At 25.9% G+C, this 24,310-nt stretch overlaps 1 protein-coding gene across 1 annotated transcript in view; it reads right to left on the bottom strand.

The window, feature by feature from the left end:
* Positions 1-24,310, bottom strand: part of LOC111633991 — a 271,060-nt gene that overhangs the window by 91,410 nt on the left and 155,340 nt on the right. The window contains exons 10-18 of the mRNA XM_023378659.1: positions 21,879-22,018; positions 20,418-20,685; positions 17,076-17,219; positions 15,837-16,019; positions 10,458-10,642; positions 10,241-10,334; positions 6,543-6,707; positions 6,162-6,342; positions 5,676-5,939 (exon numbers count right to left, since the gene is read on the bottom strand). Of these exons, the coding sequence (XP_023234427.1) occupies positions 5,676-5,939; positions 6,162-6,342; positions 6,543-6,707; positions 10,241-10,334; positions 10,458-10,642; positions 15,837-16,019; positions 17,076-17,219; positions 20,418-20,685; positions 21,879-22,018 (1,624 nt within the window). The remainder of the gene's footprint in view (positions 1-5,675; positions 5,940-6,161; positions 6,343-6,542; positions 6,708-10,240; positions 10,335-10,457; positions 10,643-15,836; positions 16,020-17,075; positions 17,220-20,417; positions 20,686-21,878; positions 22,019-24,310) is intronic.

The following is a 24,310-nucleotide window of genomic DNA, read 5'->3' as shown; positions in this document are numbered from 1 at the left end:
ATTTAGTATTCAATATTATTATTTTTTAATTTTTAAAAATATTTTTGTTTAGATACAGAAATAAAAAGTATTCCTGTAAATAAACAGAATTTAACTTTGCAATTACAAAGAGTAATAAAACTTTTGCTAATTGTTTACTTATTTATTAGTATTTCAAGAAAATGTTATTTTAAATATTGAAGTTTATCATTATTGAATCTGAAATAATGATCTACTACTAATTAATTGTAAAAAAGTACTTTAAAATAAAATATAAATTATCCTTAAATTTATTTATTGTTCAACCTTCTTATTCTTTAAAAAGAAACAAAATAGTTATTAAAGTAAAAATTAGTGACTTTGTTATCAGGCAAATAAAAAAAGTAAATAAAAATATCAATTTAAATGAACTGTTATTTAACTTTAAACCTTCATATTCTTAGTTTTACTAAGTGATAATTAATGAAAATAGAAATATATTTATACAAAATAAATAATAATTAGAAATATAGAAAAAAATCAACCTATGGTGCAGAATTGATAGAAAAACTTATAAATTACAAAAAGTGAATAATATAACATAAAATATTTGATGAAGTTGATAACTATATTAATTTTGTAACAATGTTCTTTCTTTTTAAAATTCAAATCAGTTGTGATAACTTTTTCCTATTAAAATTTTGAAAAATTATGCTTGTTAATAATATAGATTATTAAAATTATGTTAGTATTTTTCAAGTTTCTCCAAAAAAATTTGATAGCTGGATAGCCACAGTAATAAATATGTCAACAACCTGTTCTAGCAAACCCAAGTTCAAATCTGGATCAGGGATCTCAGAAATTTTTCACAGATGTCTCAGCTATGTTAAATCCAGGGTTCCTACTCAAATTTTTGTTTTAAATTCCATGACTTTTCCTGACCAATTACAAATTCCCTGACCCTCACATCCCTTACGGCTTATAGTATGTCACATTAACAAAATAAAACATCACTTGACTTACTACACACATATATTATTGTTTTTCAAACTTTTTAACTGGTTATTTTTTTCTAATTAGCAGTTATATATTTTTTTATAATCGATGAATTAGTAAAATTAAAAATAAAGTAAGAAATGCCATAATTCTGTCTTTCTTATCTACATAAAACTAAAATGTTTTATTAAATAAAAATAACTTATCCTGTTATTAATTCATAACTAAAACTTCATGGCTTTGGAAAAATTTTTAATAATAATTAATGGCATTTTTCTTTTTTCAAACTTTAAAAAATAGTAATAAACTGGGAAAAAGGTTTCAGAAATCAAAAATTGTTTTGTTATGTGATCAAAATTATTAAAATGAAAAATGATAAATAACTTAATATTAATTCAAATGATATTATTTATCATGTTTGGTTCTTTGTTATAATTTTTTTCATCAGTTTTCATTAACACCTGCCCTCAAATTGAAAATGTAAATTGTGAGAGATGGAGAGTTAAAATATTTCAAAAAATTTTTATCAATGTTAGATTATTAAGAGTATTAAATTTTTCTCTCAAACTTATAATACTGCATAATTAATACAGCAGTTTTAAAGTCTAAAAATATTTTAAAATTTGAAAATAACAATTGATATTGTAGTATGCTTGTACATTTTGTGAGCTATAATTTTGGGGAAATTTTGTGTATGTTTGGGTGAAATTTTGGATCCTGATGTGGCGGTATGCCATGTCTTTGTACATAGGGGTTAGATATAAGTTTTATTTCTTTTAAAATCTTTTGTCTTTCACGTCTGTTTCTAGAACTTTCTAACCTATTCCTTCTCTACAGGTGGGGGACAACCTTTGTCCAAGGATGAAGGGAGAAAATAAAGGGATACTAAGAAGCCCTGAGAGCATCAGGAAAACGAAAAGGACACTTTCTGGTCAGCGTCCGAGGAGAGCAGACAAAGAAAAGAACAAATCGAAGTTTGTTGCCAAATGGGACAAAGGAGAGACTTGAAGTCGTCTGAGAATGGACAAATGAGACGGACACCCAGATTGAGGGCTTCGAGAACACTTTGAATCCTCAAGAAACGGTACAGAAAGGAACCGAGAGAAAGAAATTAAGTGCAAGTTCCAACATAGAGAAGATCAGAGACTGTCGAATTACCTGGTACCCCCACCAATCTTTCCTTTATACTTGTCTTATCCCTTCGTATATCTTATTTTTCACTCTTCTTCCTTAGTATGTAAGCTAGGTTAAGGTAGTTTAAGTTAGTTGTAATATTGCAGAGATATCTCTCAAGCCATAACCTTGTATTGTCGCGAACACATGCCTCCCCCCTGTGAAAATATAAAGAATATGTCGGATTGTGTTGAACATATGTGGTTACTATAGTTTGGGATCAAGTGTGTAAAGAGAAAAAGAACCAGGTGTAAGAAGGACCACGTGAAACGTAACTAAATAAAACCCTGTTTAATTTATTGTTACTTCTTTGTAATCCTTTATTTGTTCTCCACACCACCACACTGAAAACATTCTTCACTCCCTTTTCATAAGTTCCTTTGTACCACAATACTTCTTGCTGCCTGAAGACAGCTACACTTGGTCAGCCATACTGTCAGTAAACAAAATCAACAAGGCAACCAAGGAAGCAAATTCCCCGACTTTTTGACAATTTTTAACAAATTTCCTGACTTTCCCATGACCTTTTCTGAACACTAATGAAAATCCCTGATTTTCTTTGACTTTTCAGGTACATAGGAACCCTGTAAATCCCATTGTTTGCCATCCAGACCATCCCATTTGGGTCTGTCTCATAATGATTCAAAAATCTGAAAATTCTGAACTCATAATGATTAAAAAAATCTTCTTAGTATTCTCAGGGCAGGGAAAAAAATAAATTTTAATAACTTGTTTGCTTTTGTAATTTTTAATTTTTTAAAAAAAATTTTCATAAAATTTGAAAAAACAAAGTAATTTTATTTAAATGTATTTTTAACACATACGTGAATCGATCTTTTTATGTTAACAATTGCATAGCATATTTTCTTTCATAGAAAATGAAAAAAATAAATAATTTTAAAACTTTTTACATAAAATATTTTTTCATCAATATATAATTATTTTAATATTAAATCTATTCTAGTTTAATAAATTAAAAATATGTATCAATTTCTTCATTTACTAGTATGCTCATTATAATAATAAACTAATTTAATTTACAGAATTATTCTTACCCCACAGAGGTGATGGTACAATTAATTTTCCAATCATTTCTTCACTTAAAACATTATCACTAGGAGGTGGAGGACAGACAAGAGATTCAATATAATCATCTGTTGTCTTCATGGCACTTGCAAGATCTGGAGGCTCCATCCGTGGTGTACGCATCATCATACATAGTGACAATTCTTCTTGTAAAACGCTTTCAATATACATCATATCAAGATCACTCACTATTGCTCCATTGATCACCATTATTTCATCTCCTTTCATTAATCCTGTGAATAAATTAAATTAAAAAAAAGAATATTTATATTTTCAGTTAACAAAAATTTAACAGTACAATTATTTTTAATTCATTGTTTCAATTTTTCCATGAACATTGTATATAAATTTATACTTTATAGAAGTCACTATATTCAAATTCTTTCATGAATAAAAAACAATAAATTTAATTCATTCAGTAAATATAAAACTTTTTCATATTTCAAGACATTAATTTATTAAATAAATATATATGTTATAAATTTCAATACTAAGTATAATATAATTTGAAACTCCTTCAAATCCTTATTATTTAAAATTGATTTTATTTATAATCTGATAAATTTCTTAAAATAATATAAATAAATATATTCTGATTAACTATTAAGATGCAATTTTACAAAGTAATTAAAGGTGGGGTGAGGTGCCTGTTTTGCCTGTTTGTAGAAGAGGGTCACCATTTTGTATTTTATTTTGACTCTGTTCTCGGTCCCCTGACTACCTACAAGTCTGGATTTTTTTTATGCGCAAATGATTTGGGCACCTAATACTCTGTGCCAAATATTAACTCTCGACATGTACTCCTTCATACCGCTATGCCGGTAACATAAAATGGCAGTACGATTTTATAAACAAGACATGGTCTTGTCAATAAGCCTGGATAGAAGAGGTTTTAGCATTGTAATTTATATTAATGACATACAAGTACTAAAATAAATTGTGATGGAATAGATTCATAGAATAGTTGCACTTTTTTAGAAATAACTGGGAATTTCTTATACAGTATTAGCAATAGAATAGATAGACATTTTTTTAGATAGAAAGAAGCTTCAAATTTTTCAAGAAGCCACTGTATACTATAAGATTTACTGCAGAAATGCCAAGATTTAGTTAAATAAGAGAATTTATTATGAACAGCAATTTACAAATAGTTTGGTACAAATAAACTAAACTAATTTTAAGTTGAATAGCATTAAAAAATATATTAAATAATGATGCTCTATCAGTTGGCATAAAAAAAATGGTATTAATATATTTAAAATAATTATATTGATCATTAATGTAAAAACTTTCTTTTGAATAAAAATAAAAATTAGCACAAATAACATCTCAAAAGAATAAATCTAAGTTATTAAAGGCCTTTCATATTTATATATTTAAGTGTTAAAACTACTAGAACCAATTCATTTATAAAATTTTAGAACACAACAGTAAAACATGAATGAGCAATTATTTATTATGACATTAAAAATTGCAGCCTGGCATTATGACAATCATATTTTTAATTTAAATATGCTCTCCATGTCAAATTAATAGTGGCTTGCCCCTGTACATCATACTTTTCCTTTAACAATAGAGTTGTGCCAGTCAGCTATCTAACACCTTTCAGGAGAAAATTTTTGAATTGAAACATGATGACTTCTGGTTTGCATTGGAAATTCATATATAGTTAATCAGGGCCTCCTTCCCCTAAGCTTTCCATATCTGGTCTCATCTTTCATGTATCTAACTCTGTTCTGAAGGTTAAGGAAAGACATACAGATGGACAAACAGATGATAGTGGGAATTCATGTCTACAATTTTTTCAAATTGCAGCCCAACAATGAAATCATCTAAAAAATATTTAATCAATAAAAGTATCAGCATATTTNCAAGGAAGCAAATTCCCCGACTTTTTGACAATTTTTAACAAATTTCCTGACTTTCCCATGACCTTTTCTGAACACTAATGAAAATCCCTGATTTTCTTTGACTTTTCAGGTACATAGGAACCCTGTTTGCCATTGTTTGCCATCCAGCCCATCCCATTTGGGTCTGTCTCATAATGATTCAAAAATCTGAAAATTCTGAACTCATAATGATTAAAAAAATCTTCTTAGTATTCTCAGGGCAGGGAAAAAAATAAATTTTAATAACTTGTTTGCTTTTGTAATTTTTAATTTTTTAAAAAAAATTTTCATAAAATTTGAAAAAACAAAGTAATTTTATTTAAATGTATTTTTAACACATACGTGAATCGATCTTTTTATGTTAACAATTGCATAGCATATTTTCTTTCATAGAAAATGAAAAAAATAAATAATTTTAAAACTTTTTACATAAAATATTTTTTCATCAATATATAATTATTTTAATATTAAATCTATTCTAGTTTAATAAATTAAAAATATGTATCAATTTCTTCATTTACTAGTATGCTCATTATAATAATAAACTAATTTAATTTACAGAATTATTCTTACCCCACAGAGGTGATGGTACAATTAATTTTCCAATCATTTCTTCACTTAAAACATTATCACTAGGAGGTGGAGGACAGACAAGAGATTCAATATAATCATCTGTTGTCTTCATGGCACTTGCAAGATCTGGAGGCTCCATCCGTGGTGTACGCATCATCATACATAGTGACAATTCTTCTTGTAAAACGCTTTCAATATACATCATATCAAGATCACTCACTATTGCTCCATTGATCACCATTATTTCATCTCCTTTCATTAATCCTGTGAATAAATTAAATTAAAAAAAAGAATATTTATATTTTTAGTTAACAAAAATTTAACAGTACAATTATTTTTAATTCATTGTTTCAATTTTTCCATGAACATTGTATATAAATTTATTTTCTATGTGAATATACATTTTAAAAAAAATCTTCATTAACAATTCATAGAAAAAAGTAAAAATTAAGAAGTCAATTATAAAATTTTAAAATATGAAATTACCTTGTTGATGAGCCAAACTATTTTCTTCAACTCTACTGACATATACACACAATTCATCTTGATGATCAGCATTTTCTACAAGTTCTGCTTCTACACTGAATCCAAACAAGTGATCTAATGTATGACGTGATAATTCCACTTGATAGAGAACTTTGGCACAAACTTCAATTGTTTCATATGTCTAATTAAATAAATTATTCTTAGTTTCAATATTACATTTATTTAAAATATTAAATATAAAGTTTTAAAGTAATTTTAATAGATTATTGTAAAAATTACAATTAAAATAATAAAAATTTACTTATCAATGGAATTTAAAAAAAAGTTAATTATTTTATATTATTCAGTTAGTAGAAAGGAAAATGATTACATATTACATACTAAATTTTCCAAAAGTTCTGTCCTTGGTGGCACATAATAATCATCTTTATCTTTCCACCTTTTTATACGTAAAAAATGATCATTTGCAGATAGCTGTTTTTTGCTACAAGAACTCCAAAGAACTTCTTCTACAGTTGTAGCATCACGAACTCCTATTATCACACTCTACAAATTAAATAAGATGCATTTAATTTTTAAATGTAAAATGAAGAAATAAATAAAATTAATTTTGCAAAGAAAACAAAATTTATAAAATTCATTTTATATTTACAAGTTAGCACATGTGGAAATTCACATAAGTATATAAATTATATTAAAGTAAAAGCACAGATTATTATACAATGTTTTGTAATTTTTTTATCTAATAATAAAATAATATACAATAATTTTTAATTTAAAGTAAAACACTCTTTTAATTCCATTTCTTCAATATAATTTAATGAAATCATGTAAATAAGAAAAGACAATTAATTTAAAATAATGGTTTAACTGTACTTTAAATAAAAATTATACATTTCATCCATTTAGGATAAAATATATACTTGTGTATACAATAATGGGTGTCCAGAAAAAATTCACACAAGTTTGTAACATAGGGTTTTCTTTTTTCAAGTTAAAAACTATTAACTAAACACTCATTTCAAAGGTGATGAAAAGTTGTATATTATCTTTTATTTTTCTAATTCTACAAGTCCACATCAACAAACATGGTTAATTTGACTTCAGGTATGCAGTTTCTTTACAAGACTTTGGTTCATATTTTTCAGACATGTTATGAAATTGATCAGCTGATCCATATTTATGCCTTTCATTCCCTTTTTATAAATGGCTATTTTGAAAATTGCCCAACAATCCTCAATTGACCTAATTTATGGTATATTTTAGGGTTATTCTGCTTTCTGACAGAGATGATGTTTTCTTGTCACAGATGATCCATTACAGTTTTGGCATAGTAGAAATTTGTTAGATCTGGCCAGAAGATGTTCTGCTTGAAAAAATTCTTCCAAATGTAAATCAGGAAACATTATATATATTTCATTTAAACATTGCTGGACATTAATAGCAAAATTTAATTTTCTGGTTACGGTTTGACTCGGTCTTTTCAGTCCCATTGCAATCCAACCGAAACTTTGCCTTAAAATTTCTTTTTCTTGAAAAACTTTACATTGAGAGTTATAGAGGAGACACCACTGGTATAAAATCCATCATTACCATTGATTATTGAGTGTGAGAGTGTAAAGTAAGGTTTATCATCTAAAATGAACAACTTTCCAGAGAACTTTCTTAATAACCTTCAGCACTTTTGTCTTTGCCAGTGATTTTTACATGTCCATTCTTTCCAGAATTATCTGCTGCTTTCAGTATTAATGTGTTTTCATTTCAAAGCCTCAAAGAGTCAATTATGTGAAACTTTTAGTTTCAGGACTGTAGATCAAATTGAAACCTTATTGCTGTATTCAAGAGTTCTCTTCAATCTTTCCAACTTGGCTTTTGTTAAAATTTTTGCTTTTCTAGTAGACCCCTTTCTTCTCTGTAATTATAATTCACTCTTAAAGCATTGCAGAATGCAATATATAGTATGTTTTGAAATTCCTTCATTTGTACAATGCTTTACAATAGACTTTTTCCTAATGTTTTATTTAATAGGTAAAAGTTGTACACTCTTAGGCATAAAGCATCAGCTTTCTTTGCCATTTTGAAAACAGCAGAAAATCTAATGCAGAGAAAGATTCTAGAATGTTCTATAGTATTTCATGCACTATCAAATTATAAAATGTGTAACATAATTAAAAATTTTTGGCCATTAGCTAGAGCCTGAGATATTCTGTGTGGATTTTTTATGGACAACCATTATATAATTAACAAGTAAAATGGTAAGGCTGTATTTGGGACAAGACTATGTCTCAGTGACTCGCTACTAAGTGGGATCACTTTGATGCTCAAGGCAGGTCTCATTCTCATTCCCCAATCTTCTTTGCTATCTCTGGTTTTGAGCGTGATTGTTCAAACTTCCACGACCACGACGTCATCCACGATGAATTACCTATCCAATTCAAAATTTCTCTTCGTTGCGTGTTGCCCGAGTTGAATTTTTGTCGATGCTTAACGAATATTTCCCATTTTTGAAAAAATAATCGTGGCTATTGTATTATCCGAAATTATTTTTTTATTTTGCACAAACAATATATATATTAATAAATGTAAAAGAAAAAAAATTATATTTCAGAAGTTAGTTTTAATACAAAATTATAATGACTAGTGCCATCTACTTTCAAAAACATTCCAATGCTAAACAAGATATCGTGGGTCAACCGGTCAAGGTCAGCATGTCATGATCAGAAATGCATCAGGAATAACATGGGACAAGAAAATAGGTTTTTTCAAAGATTCATTTGTCAAAATTCAATTTTGCAACATTCGCATTTCCAACTTCCCAATGAGCAATGCATGTGCAATCTTGCACTAGTGCCTGTTTGTAGAAAGAGTGTTGCCATTTTGTATTTTATTTTGACCCTGTTCCAAGTACAGTGGTACCTCGGTATACATCTGCTTTAGAAAACGTCCAATTCGAAATACGTCCTGTTTGGACGAAACAAATTTTGCTCGGTATACGACTTTTGTTCAGTATACGACTTCAATTATACGTGCCATCTATGAACAAGTAGCACTATTGGTGTACTAGGCCAGACTGGACGTTCGCAGTAACACAGTTTATAACTGTTAAATTTCTTCTGATTTTAATTTGTAAGTAAAATTTTATTATTTTTATTAATCATGAATTGCAAAAAGGCAANAGTACCACAGTTTATAACTGTTAAATTTCTTCTGATTTTAATTTGTAAGTAAAATTTTATTATTTTTATTAATCATGAATTGCAAAAAGGCAAATGAAAAGCAACAGAAAACTAAAAAAATGACTAGAGTCACAATGGAACTGAAAAAAAAAGACTGTTGAGAAATATGAATGTGGCACGTGTGTTCGAGATTTTAACTGTTGCATACCGTATTCCGAGAACAACGATATTGACAATCGTGAAAAATAAAGACATTATTAAATCTGCTAACATTGCGAAAGGGGTTAAATTAATTTCTAAACAGAGATCGAAGACATTAAACCATGTTAAGAAATTGCTTTTGCTTTGGATAACTGAAGAACAGTGTGCTAGAGACAGCAAGAGAGCTAGAGAGCTAGAGAAGCAATTATTTGCGAGAAAGTAAAAAGATACATGCTGATCTCATGGAAAATCAAGCAGGAAAGCAAGGTGTTTAAAGCCAGCCATTTTTTCATGAGAACGGATTAATCATTTTTACATTACTTCTTATGGGAAAGGTTGATTTGGTATACATCCAATTCGGTATAAGTCCGAACATCAGGAACGGATTAAGGTCATATACCGAGGTTCCACTGTACCTACAAGTCTGGTTTTTTTTATGAGCACATGATTTGGGCACTTAATACTCTGTGCCAAATTGCAACTCCTGAGATGTACTTCCTCATACCTCTAAGCTGGTAAGCCAGGACAGCACTGCAATTTTATAAACAAGACATAGTCTTGTCAAAAATGTAAAAAGTTTATTATAATTTGTCAATTTATGCTATTAACAAAATTACAACAAAATACATAAATAATAACAACTTTACAAAATAATTTAAACAAAATAAAAATTATATATTGATTTTATTAAAAAATATTAACCTGGTTATCAGGTAGCATAACTTTTATAGTTCGTCCTCCTACAATGGGAAGTTCAGTACTATGACTTGAAGTCAATAAATGCGTCATTGACTGCCTATAATATACACAATATATATAAAATGTTATAAAAAGTAAGATATAATAAATCTACAAATAATTCATACTAACAGAATCAATTTATAAGTAATAAAGAAATAATTATATTTTAAAGACTCACTTTCCGCTGTTTGATCTAGATAAAGATGCTCTAGCTCTGCGTTTAGTTGCTCCACGACCAGATAATAAATTAGTTAAAAGTGAAGGACTGCGGGCACAAACGTAAGCATGGAAAGATGATACAGTAAATACACCTAACTTATTTAGTGTATTTTTAGTTGTTTTAGAAACATGAGTTAATAAATTCTGGAATAAAAGAAAATATTTAAAATAAATTAGAATTCTCTCATTATTTATATTTATAAACTATATACTATTTACAGTTAATTTTTATTATAATCTTTAAAACAATTTCATTGTTTCATCTATTGATTTTAAGACAATATAATCATGCAAAATAAATTGTTTCATCTTCCAAAAATATGAAGATAAATTCAAATGATCTTGAAACATTTTCTAAATAAATTCAGAAACAGTCAACCATTTTAAGTGATTTTCAGAGGAAATTCCAAACATTTCAAAAGGACAAATGTATGTGATAAATTATTATATCTTTACAAATTATTTTAATTAGTCTTTGATATTATCAATGCCCTAAATGTTAAACATTTACTTTAAGAATCCATGTTAATCTCAATTTTTTTTTTGTTTAATCTTAAATGTTTAAGATTTCAATTTAAAGCTCTTATTTTCTCAAACAGCATTGAATTATTTTAGTTAAAGCTGATGCAGAATAAATAAAAGTGAAATAATACAGATGTAAAACAAAGTAGTTTTAAAACATCTGTGTTTTATCTATATCATTTCAACATCAGATCTATACATCCTTTCCTACTGGTCTAATATACAGAATCCTTATAATCAATATTTCATATATTCCTATATTATGAGATATTAAAAGATAAAATGTTTTCAAAAAATGTAACCAATTTTTTTTCCTCTATTAAAAAGTAATCTTATTTCTTGAAGTAACGTGTTTTTAAAATATCTGATGGAATTATTATATGATGCTTGTATTCAATGTTTCAAGTCTAATTTATTTTTGTTAAGTTAAAAATTTTCTTGTTTTATGCATACTAATATTTTAGAAAGTGTTGAAAAAATTTATTACATAAATACTTTTTTTTTTTTGAAAATCTCATAAAGTCTTGTCCAAATTAAAATTTAATCATTTATCTTAAATATATTCTTTTATCAAGAACAGTGAAATTTAAATAATATATCAACAACAAAAATATTATATAAAGATTATAATATCTACATAGAAAATCTCAAATTAATGTATGGATTTTCAAGTAAATATCTGCATTAAATTTGTTTCATTTCTATTCTTTATTTCAATAGTGATATTTAAAAGAGTTAGTCTCATTTTTATACTTATTTATTTACTTATGCTTTTAATCCCATAAAATGTTTGTAAAGTTTTAATATTAATTATAGCTTTATAAATCTTCCAAATAAAAATGTAAACAAAATTTCTTTTGCATATACAAATAATACATCACAATTACTTCAACAATATTTTCATTAAAACAAGATTTTAATGATATACAGCTATTCTGTAGATAAATTGTTGTCAATTCAGACAACAAAAATTTTAATTCAAAAAGTTCAAAACTATATTTAGTTAGTTAAATTAGTTACATTAATATTTATGGTTTATGTTTTTCTAGTTAATTTTCACATTATTCTTTAAGCATGTCTAATAAACTACAGAGAGTGCCGGATTAACCAATAAACAAATAAGACAAATGTCTAGCGTCTGTAATCTGGAAGGCCCCTCTGGCTTCAGTACAGAAAATAACTAAACAAAAAGTAATCATAATAAATTTTTAAAAATTTTCTGAAATAAAAATCTGAAAACAAAAAATTTAAAGTTTTTAAAGGTTGATTAATGACTATAATTATATATCTTTATATATNTAAATATATTGTTATACCAGAAACTCTTATGTATCAGTGTTTGTATTCTCTATTATAAATAAAAATTTTAAGTGACATTATTTCAGATTTCTTTAGAAGCAACTTATTTAAATGGGTCCCCAATTTAAATTTTGTCTAGGGTCTGCTAGAGGTTTAATCCAGCACTAACTACAGAAGTAAACAATAATTGTATAACATATCATCATAAAAAATAGATTCAAATATAGAAGCCAGAAAATTTTTTTGTAATCTCTAATTACATTATCCATTATGTTTAACATTCAACACAAAGATCATTTGTAATGACTCATACCAGTGCCTCACTTTGTTGTTTTGTTCATGATGAAATCTTTTTGTATAATTATGAGTCAACAGCAATTTCTTTATGAGCTTGTGGTATACTGATATACCACAAACTTAAGATAACTTATAATTTTTATGATAGGAGGTCACAAACAGGGGCTTTTTTTGGGGGTTTATTTAATAAAAAATGGAGGGTAGATTTTTTTTGAGTAGTGTTGATTTTGCAAATAAACTGGCAAAAAAATTTTTATTGTAGTTTGAACAAGTTTGGTTTCTTTTTATAATATAATGAGATCATAACAGTAACATTGTGTGACCCTGACAAAACTGAAATAGGAACTACAATTTTGATGAGGCTGTTAACTTTACAATGAAAGGGATTAATCCTGTTTTTTTGTTGGTCTGATTGCATAGGTGTGATTCTCAGGTAATATAATGTGATTATAACAGTGCCATCATGTGACCATGACAAAACAATCTCTGCCCGTCTGCCTAGGTCAAGGGAGAAAATATTGAGAATGACTGCACATAAAAAAGCTGGTAAATTTAATGAGCTATTCACTAGTCAGTACAGTTTGATATATTTGTACTCTGTAAGTTAATAGCAAGCTATGTAAACAAACTAATGCAAGTTTGTTTTGTGACCCAAGAGAGCTATAGGAATGTTTCAGAAAATAGAATGTAAGGCTATGTTAAGGAAAAAAAAACAGGTCTGTTATGTGATATAACAGCATTACATGCACTTGTAAGTAGTTATATTTATCAGATTACATGGGATAATCTGATTGGATTGAAATATATCTCCTATACAACCCAAAATAATGATACATATGTTTGTTTGTAGTATGTAATAGTATGTAAATTTATAGTTTGCAATCTATTTTGATAAGTCTACATGCAGAAGGCAAACTGCTGTAATTCATTATGTTATGTTCCATTAGAATAAAGCATTGTTTAGATAGCATTAAGTGTGTGTGTAAATTGGGTAGAATTGTTAATGAAGAATGTTTTAATTGTGGGTAAAGTATAGATAATCTTAATTTAACAAGAAACCTTAATTTTTTTGGAAATTACCTATGTTTTATGTATACAACCTTATAAAAGAATGAGAAATTTATGTAATTTGGATAAAAATTAAGAAAGTACCTAAAGGTTTACTTTTCTGTAGACCACATGTAAAAAAGTTTTTCTTTCCCCCCTTAACTTAGTCTATGTTCTTATTAAAAGATTAGTTGAAATGTAAAAATAGAGTAAGCCGCACATGCAAGATTCCCAAAGTACAATTGTTTATGGAAATTAGTTTTGTGTGACAACCTGTTTAAGATTGTGTTTAATGAAAAATGAATCTATTAGAAATGCATTTATGTATTTCTATTTGTTCTACTCTCTTTAAACCATTAATAAGGTAGGAATTTATCTGTTCTTTTAATTTTATGTTGTTTTTACTTTGAATAATTTTTTGAATCAACGTTCATTAAGAAAATTTTTAAACTTTTAAGAAAAATTTTATTTAGCATAAATATACTTTCCAAGAACTTTGCTTTTTATCAATAAGGTTTAGTTTCATGTTTGTCAGAAATTTTTATGATGAAATCAGAGTAAAAGAAAGTGCTTTGGAATTCTTTCATAAATAGGAAATTTTGCCATAAGAGAAAAAGCCATCAAATGTTAACATTTTAAAAAGATACTGGAAACAATTTGTTTATACTTTTATTCTAAAATTGTCAACATGGACTTATTGAATTAATAGGACTATTACACTGGTGTATTGGCTATTAACAAAAAAAGGAGTTCTTAATCAGAAAATCAAAAAATATTTATTTTTTCACCCGTAGTAGTTTTTTTGACAATTTTAGAATAAATAAAGTATGAGTTAAGGACATTAAGGCAAGTAAATTTAAATAATTTGTTTATAACTTTCAATTTTTTTTTTTAAATGTAATAACTTATTTATTTACATAACTGTTTATGTTATGAATTTTTCAATTTAATTTTTTTTTTCTTTGTAGAACAAGTGTGTCAAAGGTATTTCTGTGAATTTCTTATTGAAATTAAAAGTAAAGAAATTAACCTCCATTTCCTCATATCTTGCAGAAAAGTAATTTCATTTTCTTTCCAAACATTTTTTGTAAATAAATTATTTTATTTTATTTTTTGTGGGTTTTATTTATTTTATAAAGGTGGCTAATTTAGTTCTAAATTTGTATTTATGAATTAATTTAAAAATTATTGTTACTGTAAATGTAATTACCAATTTACATAAAGTTCTTTAAATTAAAACCATGCAAAATGGCTAAGTACAAAGTTGTGTGCTTTGACACTGCAAATAGTGAAGCAAAACAAGCAACATGATAACTCATACTGCAAAATAAAACAATGTAACAAACTGCATCATGTGTCTGCCATGATGGGTAATGTGCTTGGAAATTACTAATTTTTTTAGCACTTTTATAAATGCTTTAATATATGCTGTTTTAACTGTAGAGGATATTCAATTAAATAACTTGTTTGGAATAAATATATAAAATTTTCAAATATAAACTATAATTATACCATTTAAATTATTTATGTTTAAATGCAACAGCAATTAATGAGCAATCAATAAATTATTAGGAATTTTTGAATAAAACACTCATTCTTTCTATTTTTGACGTTAACCTTGAAAGAAAATACAAAAAATACAAGAAAGCAAATTATACACATAAAATGTAATTCTACATTATAGTTTAACGTACTAGAATTATAACTATCCCAAATTTTCTTATAACTACAAATTAAGTAAAATAGATAAAAATCAAATAAACAGTATATATAATTGTAATATGCTAAAATTTATAATATATGTCCTACTATATCTTTTTTTTGGGATACAATGTGTGTTATTCTTTTTATTTAGTAGAGAGGAAAAAGAAATAAATAAAAAAAAGTGAACACAAAACTATAGTTCTTCATGCTACATATATATTTTATAAATTTACATTTCTGTTGTCATTACTATCCTCTTCCATTACATCTCATTGTTTTAAAAAAATGAAATAGATTAGTAAATAAGTTAAATATATTATCATCTTTAATCTATTAATAATTACATACTAAAAATATAAACTATTCATAAAAAATTTTTTGATTGTGAGAATTAATTAAAATTATAATTCAAATTATTATGTTAATTTATTTATTTACTTTTAAGAATTTTTATTGAATAAATAATTACCTTAGGATTTGGTAATTCTGCATTCTGAAGGGAAGACATATAACAACGCAAACGAAATTGTTCACAATGTAAACGTTCTAAATTTTCTTCCAATTGATTAATTTGATTTGTTAATGTCTGTTTACTATCTGCATCTGCAACTACTGTCAATTGCAGTTCTGCCATATGTTTCATTTTAAAATCCTACAATTATATAAAATAAACTAATTTTAAAAATAAATATTATATTTTAAAAAGAGAAAGTTTTTTTTTTATAAAACATACACAAGAAATAAGTTTCTGGTAATTTTTCAAATGTCACATTCTCAAAAAAATCTTCATAATACAACTGGCATAAATAGATATAAAACACAGAATGCCTGAAGTAAATGTAAAATAATAAAGTCAGAGATTTAATATATTACTTACAGATGTATTTTATTTCTGTATCTTTTCTTAGATAACAAACTTGTATTAATAAATTGTGTATTAAAATCAAACAATAGAATATCAGAATATAAATAGTAAAATAAATTGACTAACAATAACAACCATAAGCCTGGATTTAACTAAAACGAAAACACATTGAAACGTCAGATTTTTATATCAAGCACTTTTGATGTGTTTTGATTTTAGTAAAACAAAATCAAATTGTTGTTAATGATTATATACTATATATTCTTATTTGGAAACAAGATATCAGCATAATCTTCTAAATGCTTATATCAATAGCTGATTCAAAGTTATGCAAAATTATAATCAAATTGTTATATCTTATATTTCTTATTCATAGATTTGAGATTTGAGTCATAAGCAATTATTATTTTGTAGATGTTAGAAATTAATAACATGCTAATCATATAAAAGTCATTTCCATATTGATGTGAAAATGTTACTATAATTAATATAAACTACTTGATTTATTAAGTGACTTATAAAATTATATTACTGAATTTTATAATCATTTAATTTTTATAATTGGAAGCTCAAATTTCGTTTAAATTATGAAAACAATACTGAATTTTACAATTTTAAAATTCATCTTTTATTTCTCAATTTTATTTTTAATATTCTGATCAACCTAAGTGATCTTTGTTACCCAGATAAAGTATATGAGATATATAATTTGATTTTACGTAATAAGCAATAAATTAAACACCTGACTTATTTCAGGTATCCTGTGTTTTGTTTATTTTTAAGCAAAAAAAAATATGTTTAATAAACAAAATTTCAGGCTAAAATAAATTAAAAGATACATACTGATTCAATTTCTTTTTCAAGACGAAATATTTCTTCTTGCAGAAGATGCAAAGTACCCGTTTTACCACGATGTCTTGCAAAAGCTGCAGCGCAAGCAGAATGAATACTGTTTATCCAGTTTTCTAATTCTACCTGACATGGAGCCTAAAATATTTATAATTTATATAATGTTGTTAAATTTCATTAAAATTATTTTATTAAATTATTTATTTTAAAAATTTATCAATTTTTTTTTTATTAAAATGCAATTTAATTCCAATTTCATTAACAAAAATTATAAAAAAAATAAATTAACATTTCAGATAAGAAATAATTAAAATATAATTTAATAATCTTAAAAAATTATTAAATTATATTTCAATTATTTAGAATTCTGCATTGTTTAATGCATTTTATTAAAATTAACTTTAAAAAATTATTTAATTTTTGAAATAATTTCTGTAATTTTCAAAAAATATTATTCAATTTTAATAAAATGATATAAACTTGACTTAAATCTCAATTTATTGTAAGACGTTGTCTTTATTTTTTTAAAATGAACCAATATTAATGTCTGCAATAGGATTCAAATATATTAATAAATAAATAAAAAATGACAAAGAAAGAATCTGAGATAGAATTTATTATTATATTTCTTATGTAAATATGTTTACAACTCAGACAATTTTGGAATTATTATTATAAAGTTTAGACCAGGGGTGTCCAACCCGTGGCCCAAGGCAAGTTCCAATGCGGCCCAATAAACATTTAAATAAAACCGACAAATTTATTTATTTATTTCAACGGCATAAACTCAAAAAAGAAGTTTCACAAAGCCATAAACCTTTATACATAATTAATTTTTGAGTGAAAAGGAAATATTTTCAAATACTTGGAAATGTGTGAATGAGGAAGATATACTAAATAAAGCTGGAGTTGTGACTCAAAGGAGTATAAGACTCAAATTTGAGAAAAGGAGAGAAAGGCCAAAAGATAAAAAATAGTGAAAAAGGTTAAATAGACCTTCTGTTATGCAAATATTGACCCTTAATTTTCCAATCTTTCTCATTATTTTTTTATCTTTTGGCCTCTCTCTCCTTTCTCCAAATTCGAGTCTATACTCCTTTGAGTTCCAACTCCAGCTTTATTTAGTATTCCTTCCAGCGTTGCAAGATTTGGCTACTTTGCGCCAAATTTGGCTACCCTTTTATTAGTTTGATGTAAAAAATATCATTTGGCACATTGGCTACTTTTTGGGCTACATATTATTTATAAATATATTAGTTGAATAAAAATGCACTTTAAAATGGTGTTTCGTCGTTTTTTATTAATTAGAGACCCAAATAAAACAAATATTTGTGTTTTTCAAATAAATTTTTGTTTGTCTCCTTTATAATAAATGAATTTATCTATTTCTAAGTAAAAACTGAAAGTGTCTGTAGAAGTAATTTTTTAAAATTACCTTTTTTGTAATAAAGTTTTAATACTTATTACTATAATCTAGACATGTTAATCCTTAAATATACTTGTATATTGAAGGATTGGGCCAAAATACACTTAGGCCACACGTATATATAATATACTAGTGGCCCAAAACTCCATGACTTCTTCCAATGTGGGCCCAGAGAAACAAAAAGGTTGGACACCTCTGATTTAGACAATAACCAAACACCTTTTTTGTTGCCAAGAAAGTCTATTTAATATTATAAATTTTATCACTAGTAAATTTTTATTTAATTCAACTGAAGTTCAGTTTTAATATTTAATATACAAGAAACAGTTTATAATTAATATAAAAAATAAAATAAATTCAGTTTGAAATAAAAAAAATATTAATTAAAATCTAAACTCTTATAAATGTACAAAGGTTTGGTTTTATTTAAACTGTATTTATTATTTACATAATAGAATGAATATAATATGAAAAAAGTACTAATTACCTGAAATAAATAGGCATCTCCAAATGCAGTGCTTAAACAAAAAATATAATCTCTTTTTGGATGTTCTGGTATGGGCTGCATAATAGCACCATCAACAATAATAAGATGCTTTGGAGTACTGTCAATGGCACGTCCATCTCTATTATCACATGGATAGAATAGAAGTGTAGTACCCTTTAGGCATACCCAATACCCTTTCCAACCTCGTTTACGTGCTAACTCCACTTGCTGTCTCTTCCTTAACAACCACTTTTTAACACTGAGAAATCTTTTAAAAGAAAAACCAAAAAGAAAATTAATTTGATCTTATCAAAGTAATTTAAACTAAATAAATTACTGTATAATAGTAGTGCGATAATTCATCTAACCGAAAAAATAATTTCAATACCTTTACATCTTAAAATACAGATTAATTTTTAAAACATTTTAAAATCATATTTATATGATTTATAACTTATAGTTCAAGTATTATGTTATTTTAATATTAATAAACTTTTATAAATATTTTTTAAAATATTAAAAATACAGTTTGATTTAATGAGATATTTAAAAATTATATAAAGTAAATAACTATTATCAATAAAAGTTTAAGGTCACTTTTAACTAAGAAAAAAAAAAAAACTAATTTTATTTTAAAAGTTATAATAATTTGTTAGGTTTGTTAACAACTATTTTAAGATATTTGTTTATACATACTTTAAAAATATTTATAATATCTAATTTGAAAAGATTTAATATATTAAATTTATTTAGTAACTATTACTACTTTCTTTGATACTAAATATATAAGCGTTTAAATAAAATTGATCAATACAGACAATTATTTTGTATTATATAACAGATAAGATGTATTACATTAAATGGAATTAATTAATTCCAAACTTATCAGTTTGGAATTAATTAATTCCATCTTATAAATCTTAATAAAACATTTCTCTAACAGAGCACATAATTAACAAAATGTATAAGCTTANTACTATAACCTAGACATGTTAATCCTTAAATATACTTGTATATTGAAGGATTGGGCCAAAATACACTTAGGCCACACGTATATATAATATACTAGTGGCCCAAAACTCCATGACTTCTTCCAATGTGGGCCCAGAGAAACAAAAAGGTTGGACACCTCTGATTTAGACAATAACCAAACACCTTTTTTGTTGCCAAGAAAGTCTATTTAATATTATAAATTTTATCACTAGTAAATTTTTATTTAATTCAACTGAAGTTCAGTTTTAATATTTAATATACAAGAAACAGTTTATAATTAATATAAAAAATAAAATAAATTCAGTTTGAAATAAAAAAAATATTAATTAAAATCTAAACTCTTATAAATGTACAAAGGTTTGGTTTTATTTAAACTGTATTTATTATTTACATAATAGAATGAATATAATATGAAAAAAGTACTAATTACCTGAAATAAATAGGCATCTCCAAATGCAGTGCTTAAACAAAAAATATAATCTCTTTTTGGATGTTCTGGTATGGGCTGCATAATAGCACCATCAACAATAATAAGATGCTTTGGAGTACTGTCAATGGCACGTCCATCTCTATTATCACATGGATAGAATAGAAGTGTAGTACCCTTTAGGCATACCCAATACCCTTTCCAACCTCGTTTACGTGCTAACTCCACTTGCTGTCTCTTCCTTAACAACCACTTTTTAACACTGAGAAATCTTTTAAAAGAAAAACCAAAAAGAAAATTAATTTGATCTTATCAAAGTAATTTAAACTAAATAAATTACTGTATAATAGTAGTGCGATAATTCATCTAACCGAAAAAATAATTTCAATACCTTTACATCTTAAAATACAGATTAATTTTTAAAACATTTTAAAATCATATTTATATGATTTATAACTTATAGTTCAAGTATTATGTTATTTTAATATTAATAAACTTTTATAAATATTTTTTAAAATATTAAAAATACAGTTTGATTTAATGAGATATTTAAAAATTATATAAAGTAAATAACTATTATCAATAAAAGTTTAAGGTCACTTTTAACTAAGAAAAAAAAAAAAACTAATTTTATTTTAAAAGTTATAATAATTTGTTAGGTTTGTTAACAACTATTTTAAGATATTTGTTTATACATACTTTAAAAATATTTATAATATCTAATTTGAAAAGATTTAATATATTAAATTTATTTAGTAACTATTACTACTTTCTTTGATACTAAATATATAAGCGTTTAAATAAAATTGATCAATACAGACAATTATTTTGTATTATATAACAGATAAGATGTATTACATTAAATGGAATTAATTAATTCCAAACTTATCAGTTTGGAATTAATTAATTCCATCTTATAAATCTTAATAAAACATTTCTCTAACAGAGCACATAATTAACAAAATGTATAAGCTTATGAATTAAACCAGTTAGTTAAATTTTCGAATTATACAAGAAAAATTAATTTTAAACATCTCTAAATTTAATTATTCATAACTTATAGTTTTTACTATCAGGCTTTGTAACACCTTTAAATTTAAATTCTTAACAGTATGCATTATTATAGCTTAACTAATATAAAATATACAACAGAAACGAACAGCTGATCTGTTGATTTTTATATTACATTGTTTGAAATTGATTAATTGGAAGAATTTAAATATTTTCTAAGGCGGGCATTACGGACTGTATAAAAATTAAAGATCATTAAATATTAACGTAAAAAAGAAAAACAAAAAAAAAAAAAACTGGTAAACGGCTTCGTTTCAGCCTTAATAAAGCCTTTTCGGTTACAGCAAACAACAAAGGCTAGAAAATCAAGACTACTCGTGACCTTGAAACAACAAGCGGACATCGAGTCCGACCGACATATCGATACACACAATTTCTTAAAACCGTACTCACCCGGCTTTTCTCACAGCTCCCGTACAGTTGAAAGATGCAGCAGCAGCACCAGATCTGGATCTGTAAGGACAATTTCTGGCATCTCCATCGTCGTCGTCACTCACGGCCGTTGTCAAAGAAAGTCTGTCATCATCTGACATCTTGAGGCGAGGGAAAGAAGCAGACATACAGGTAAGTAAACCAGTACCACACAGGTCTGCACGTAACATTGTAGGCGACACTCGAGGGGCGCGAAACAGGCGCGGAAAAGAAGAAGAAGGGAGGAAAAAAAAATTTTTTCCCGTAATTACATCTACCTGTACTAATACATGTCTTGATGCCCGTGCTGCAATGGCGTTGCGATGGACATTGCCAAATTGGCGAAGTGCCAAAAAGAAAAAGAAGCGGGTTCCTTTTAGATTTAAGAAACGGTTCGAACTGTTATCGAACCAAAAACCATTTTTGATTAAATCGAATTATAAAATAATAAAACGAGTCGCTCGCGCGCGCGCGAGCGACTGCGCGGGGTTTTTCGCGCACTAAAACTGAAATTAATTAATTTTTAAAAGTACAGTACAGTACATGAAAATCGATTAGTTGAATAAATGAATATATATATATATATATATCTTGCGAATAAATCGGGATGCATTATTTAAGCGTAAGTTAAAAATTTTCTATACGGCTCGCTTTTGTTTTACGATGTATTCCGCTTCTGTATTGATTAGTAAATGTAGAGCATTTGCAAGTAGACAGATGGAAATGCATTTTGCGTCGAAATACGTCGCATTGCGCCATCTATCGACCGTTAATATATTTAACGAAAATGGAAAGTGCAATTTTCATAAATAAATTCCCCCAGCATAAATCGTTTTTGCTTTTAAGCAATAAAATTTTATTTAATTTAATAGAGGTTTACTACAGAAGGAAAATTTAAATAGAGGAAAAGAGAAAATATTTGGCAAATATAAAAATTACCAGCGTAATATCTAAAAACATATAAAATGTATTAAATTTAATATCGTTTTGTCTCCAAATAAATAAATAAATATATATATATATATATTACGCACGTACCGAAGAAAACTAATTTATTCTATGCTGAAAAGTAAAAATAATATTTAAAATTCAATATTTCAGATTTAAAGAAATTATATGTTACCTTCTAAAATTAATCGTCCAGAGTATTTATTATGAAACGTTTAAAAATAAAATTTAAAAAAGAAAAAATTCTCGCCGATATATAAAATTACGAATAAACTAAAATTTTAAATCTTCAGTTCTATTTTTAAAATAATTTTCTTGATACAATTTCAAACGATAAAAAAAATATATGTATGTATATATATTTATAAATAGAATATGAAATTAAACTATTTTCTAGAAAATTTTATTTGTGGAATTTTTTTCATTTATAATACTGTTCATAAGAAAAAAAAAATAAATAAAATATTGAATATTTTCAGACAATTGAATTAATAATAAATAATTTTCGAAAATATTCACAATAACTTTTATCATTCGAATTTTTATAGATAAAAAATACTTTTAAACCAAATAATTTAAATATTTTATTTTTAAATAAAATACATTTTATCAAAGTCTATTTTTATTCGCTAATGATATTCAAATATTCAAACGTACTTCACTTTAATGCCGGTTTAAATATGATCATTTCGGATATTTCTGATTTATCAATTCGAAAACTGTTATAGGAAATGGAATGAAGAAATCTAATATTCACTTTTTATGATAAAATGTCTTGATGACGTGTCTGACGTCTATGACATTAAAAATACTTTTTCTTTTTCTTTTTTTTTTTATTCTTCCTCTCCCATTTTTCTCTTTCTTCGAGCAAATATGATCTTACAAGCCTTAAATGTTACAAAAGTTCAAAGCAGTTGAATAGTAGAAACAAACCATCATTTGTCACAATAAATTAATTGTTATTGGAGTTATATATGATTTTAAGTATAGAAACTCTATTAAAGTTTTTTTTTTCTGTAATCATCTTTTAATTCGTTGACTAATATATCATTTTTTTTATTTTTTTGTAAGAATAGAAAACCGTATTAGTTTCAAAAATCATTCAAGGTTGTCTTTAGTTTGACAGTAAGATCGATAGATATGTATTTCTGATCGTCCTAGCCTTACATCAATCAATCATCAAACAACTATAACAAGAATTTATTACTAGAAATCTAGCAAAGCATAACATAACATAACACAAGTTGATCAAATATGTATCGAAACAGTTCACAAAGTAACTTATAACTTATAGATTAATATCGTATAGAAAACAAGAAAAGGAAATTAATCATTCTCAATCATAACAGGTGAATAAGCAGCTAATATCAAAGTTTTACTTATATACTCAGTACAATTTATTTAATAATTAATTAACACATACATATTCATATAATACACTAGTATTTTCTAAAAAAAAAAAAAAA

The sequence above is a fragment of the Centruroides sculpturatus genome, unplaced genomic scaffold (genome assembly GCF_000671375.1).
Source record: "Centruroides sculpturatus isolate CEXI.00-Female unplaced genomic scaffold, Cexi_2.0 scaffold679, whole genome shotgun sequence".
NCBI classification, from domain to species: domain Eukaryota; kingdom Metazoa; phylum Arthropoda; class Arachnida; order Scorpiones; family Buthidae; genus Centruroides; species Centruroides sculpturatus.
Note: the sequence above shows the minus strand (reverse complement) of the source record. Positions and strands in the feature narration are given on the sequence as shown.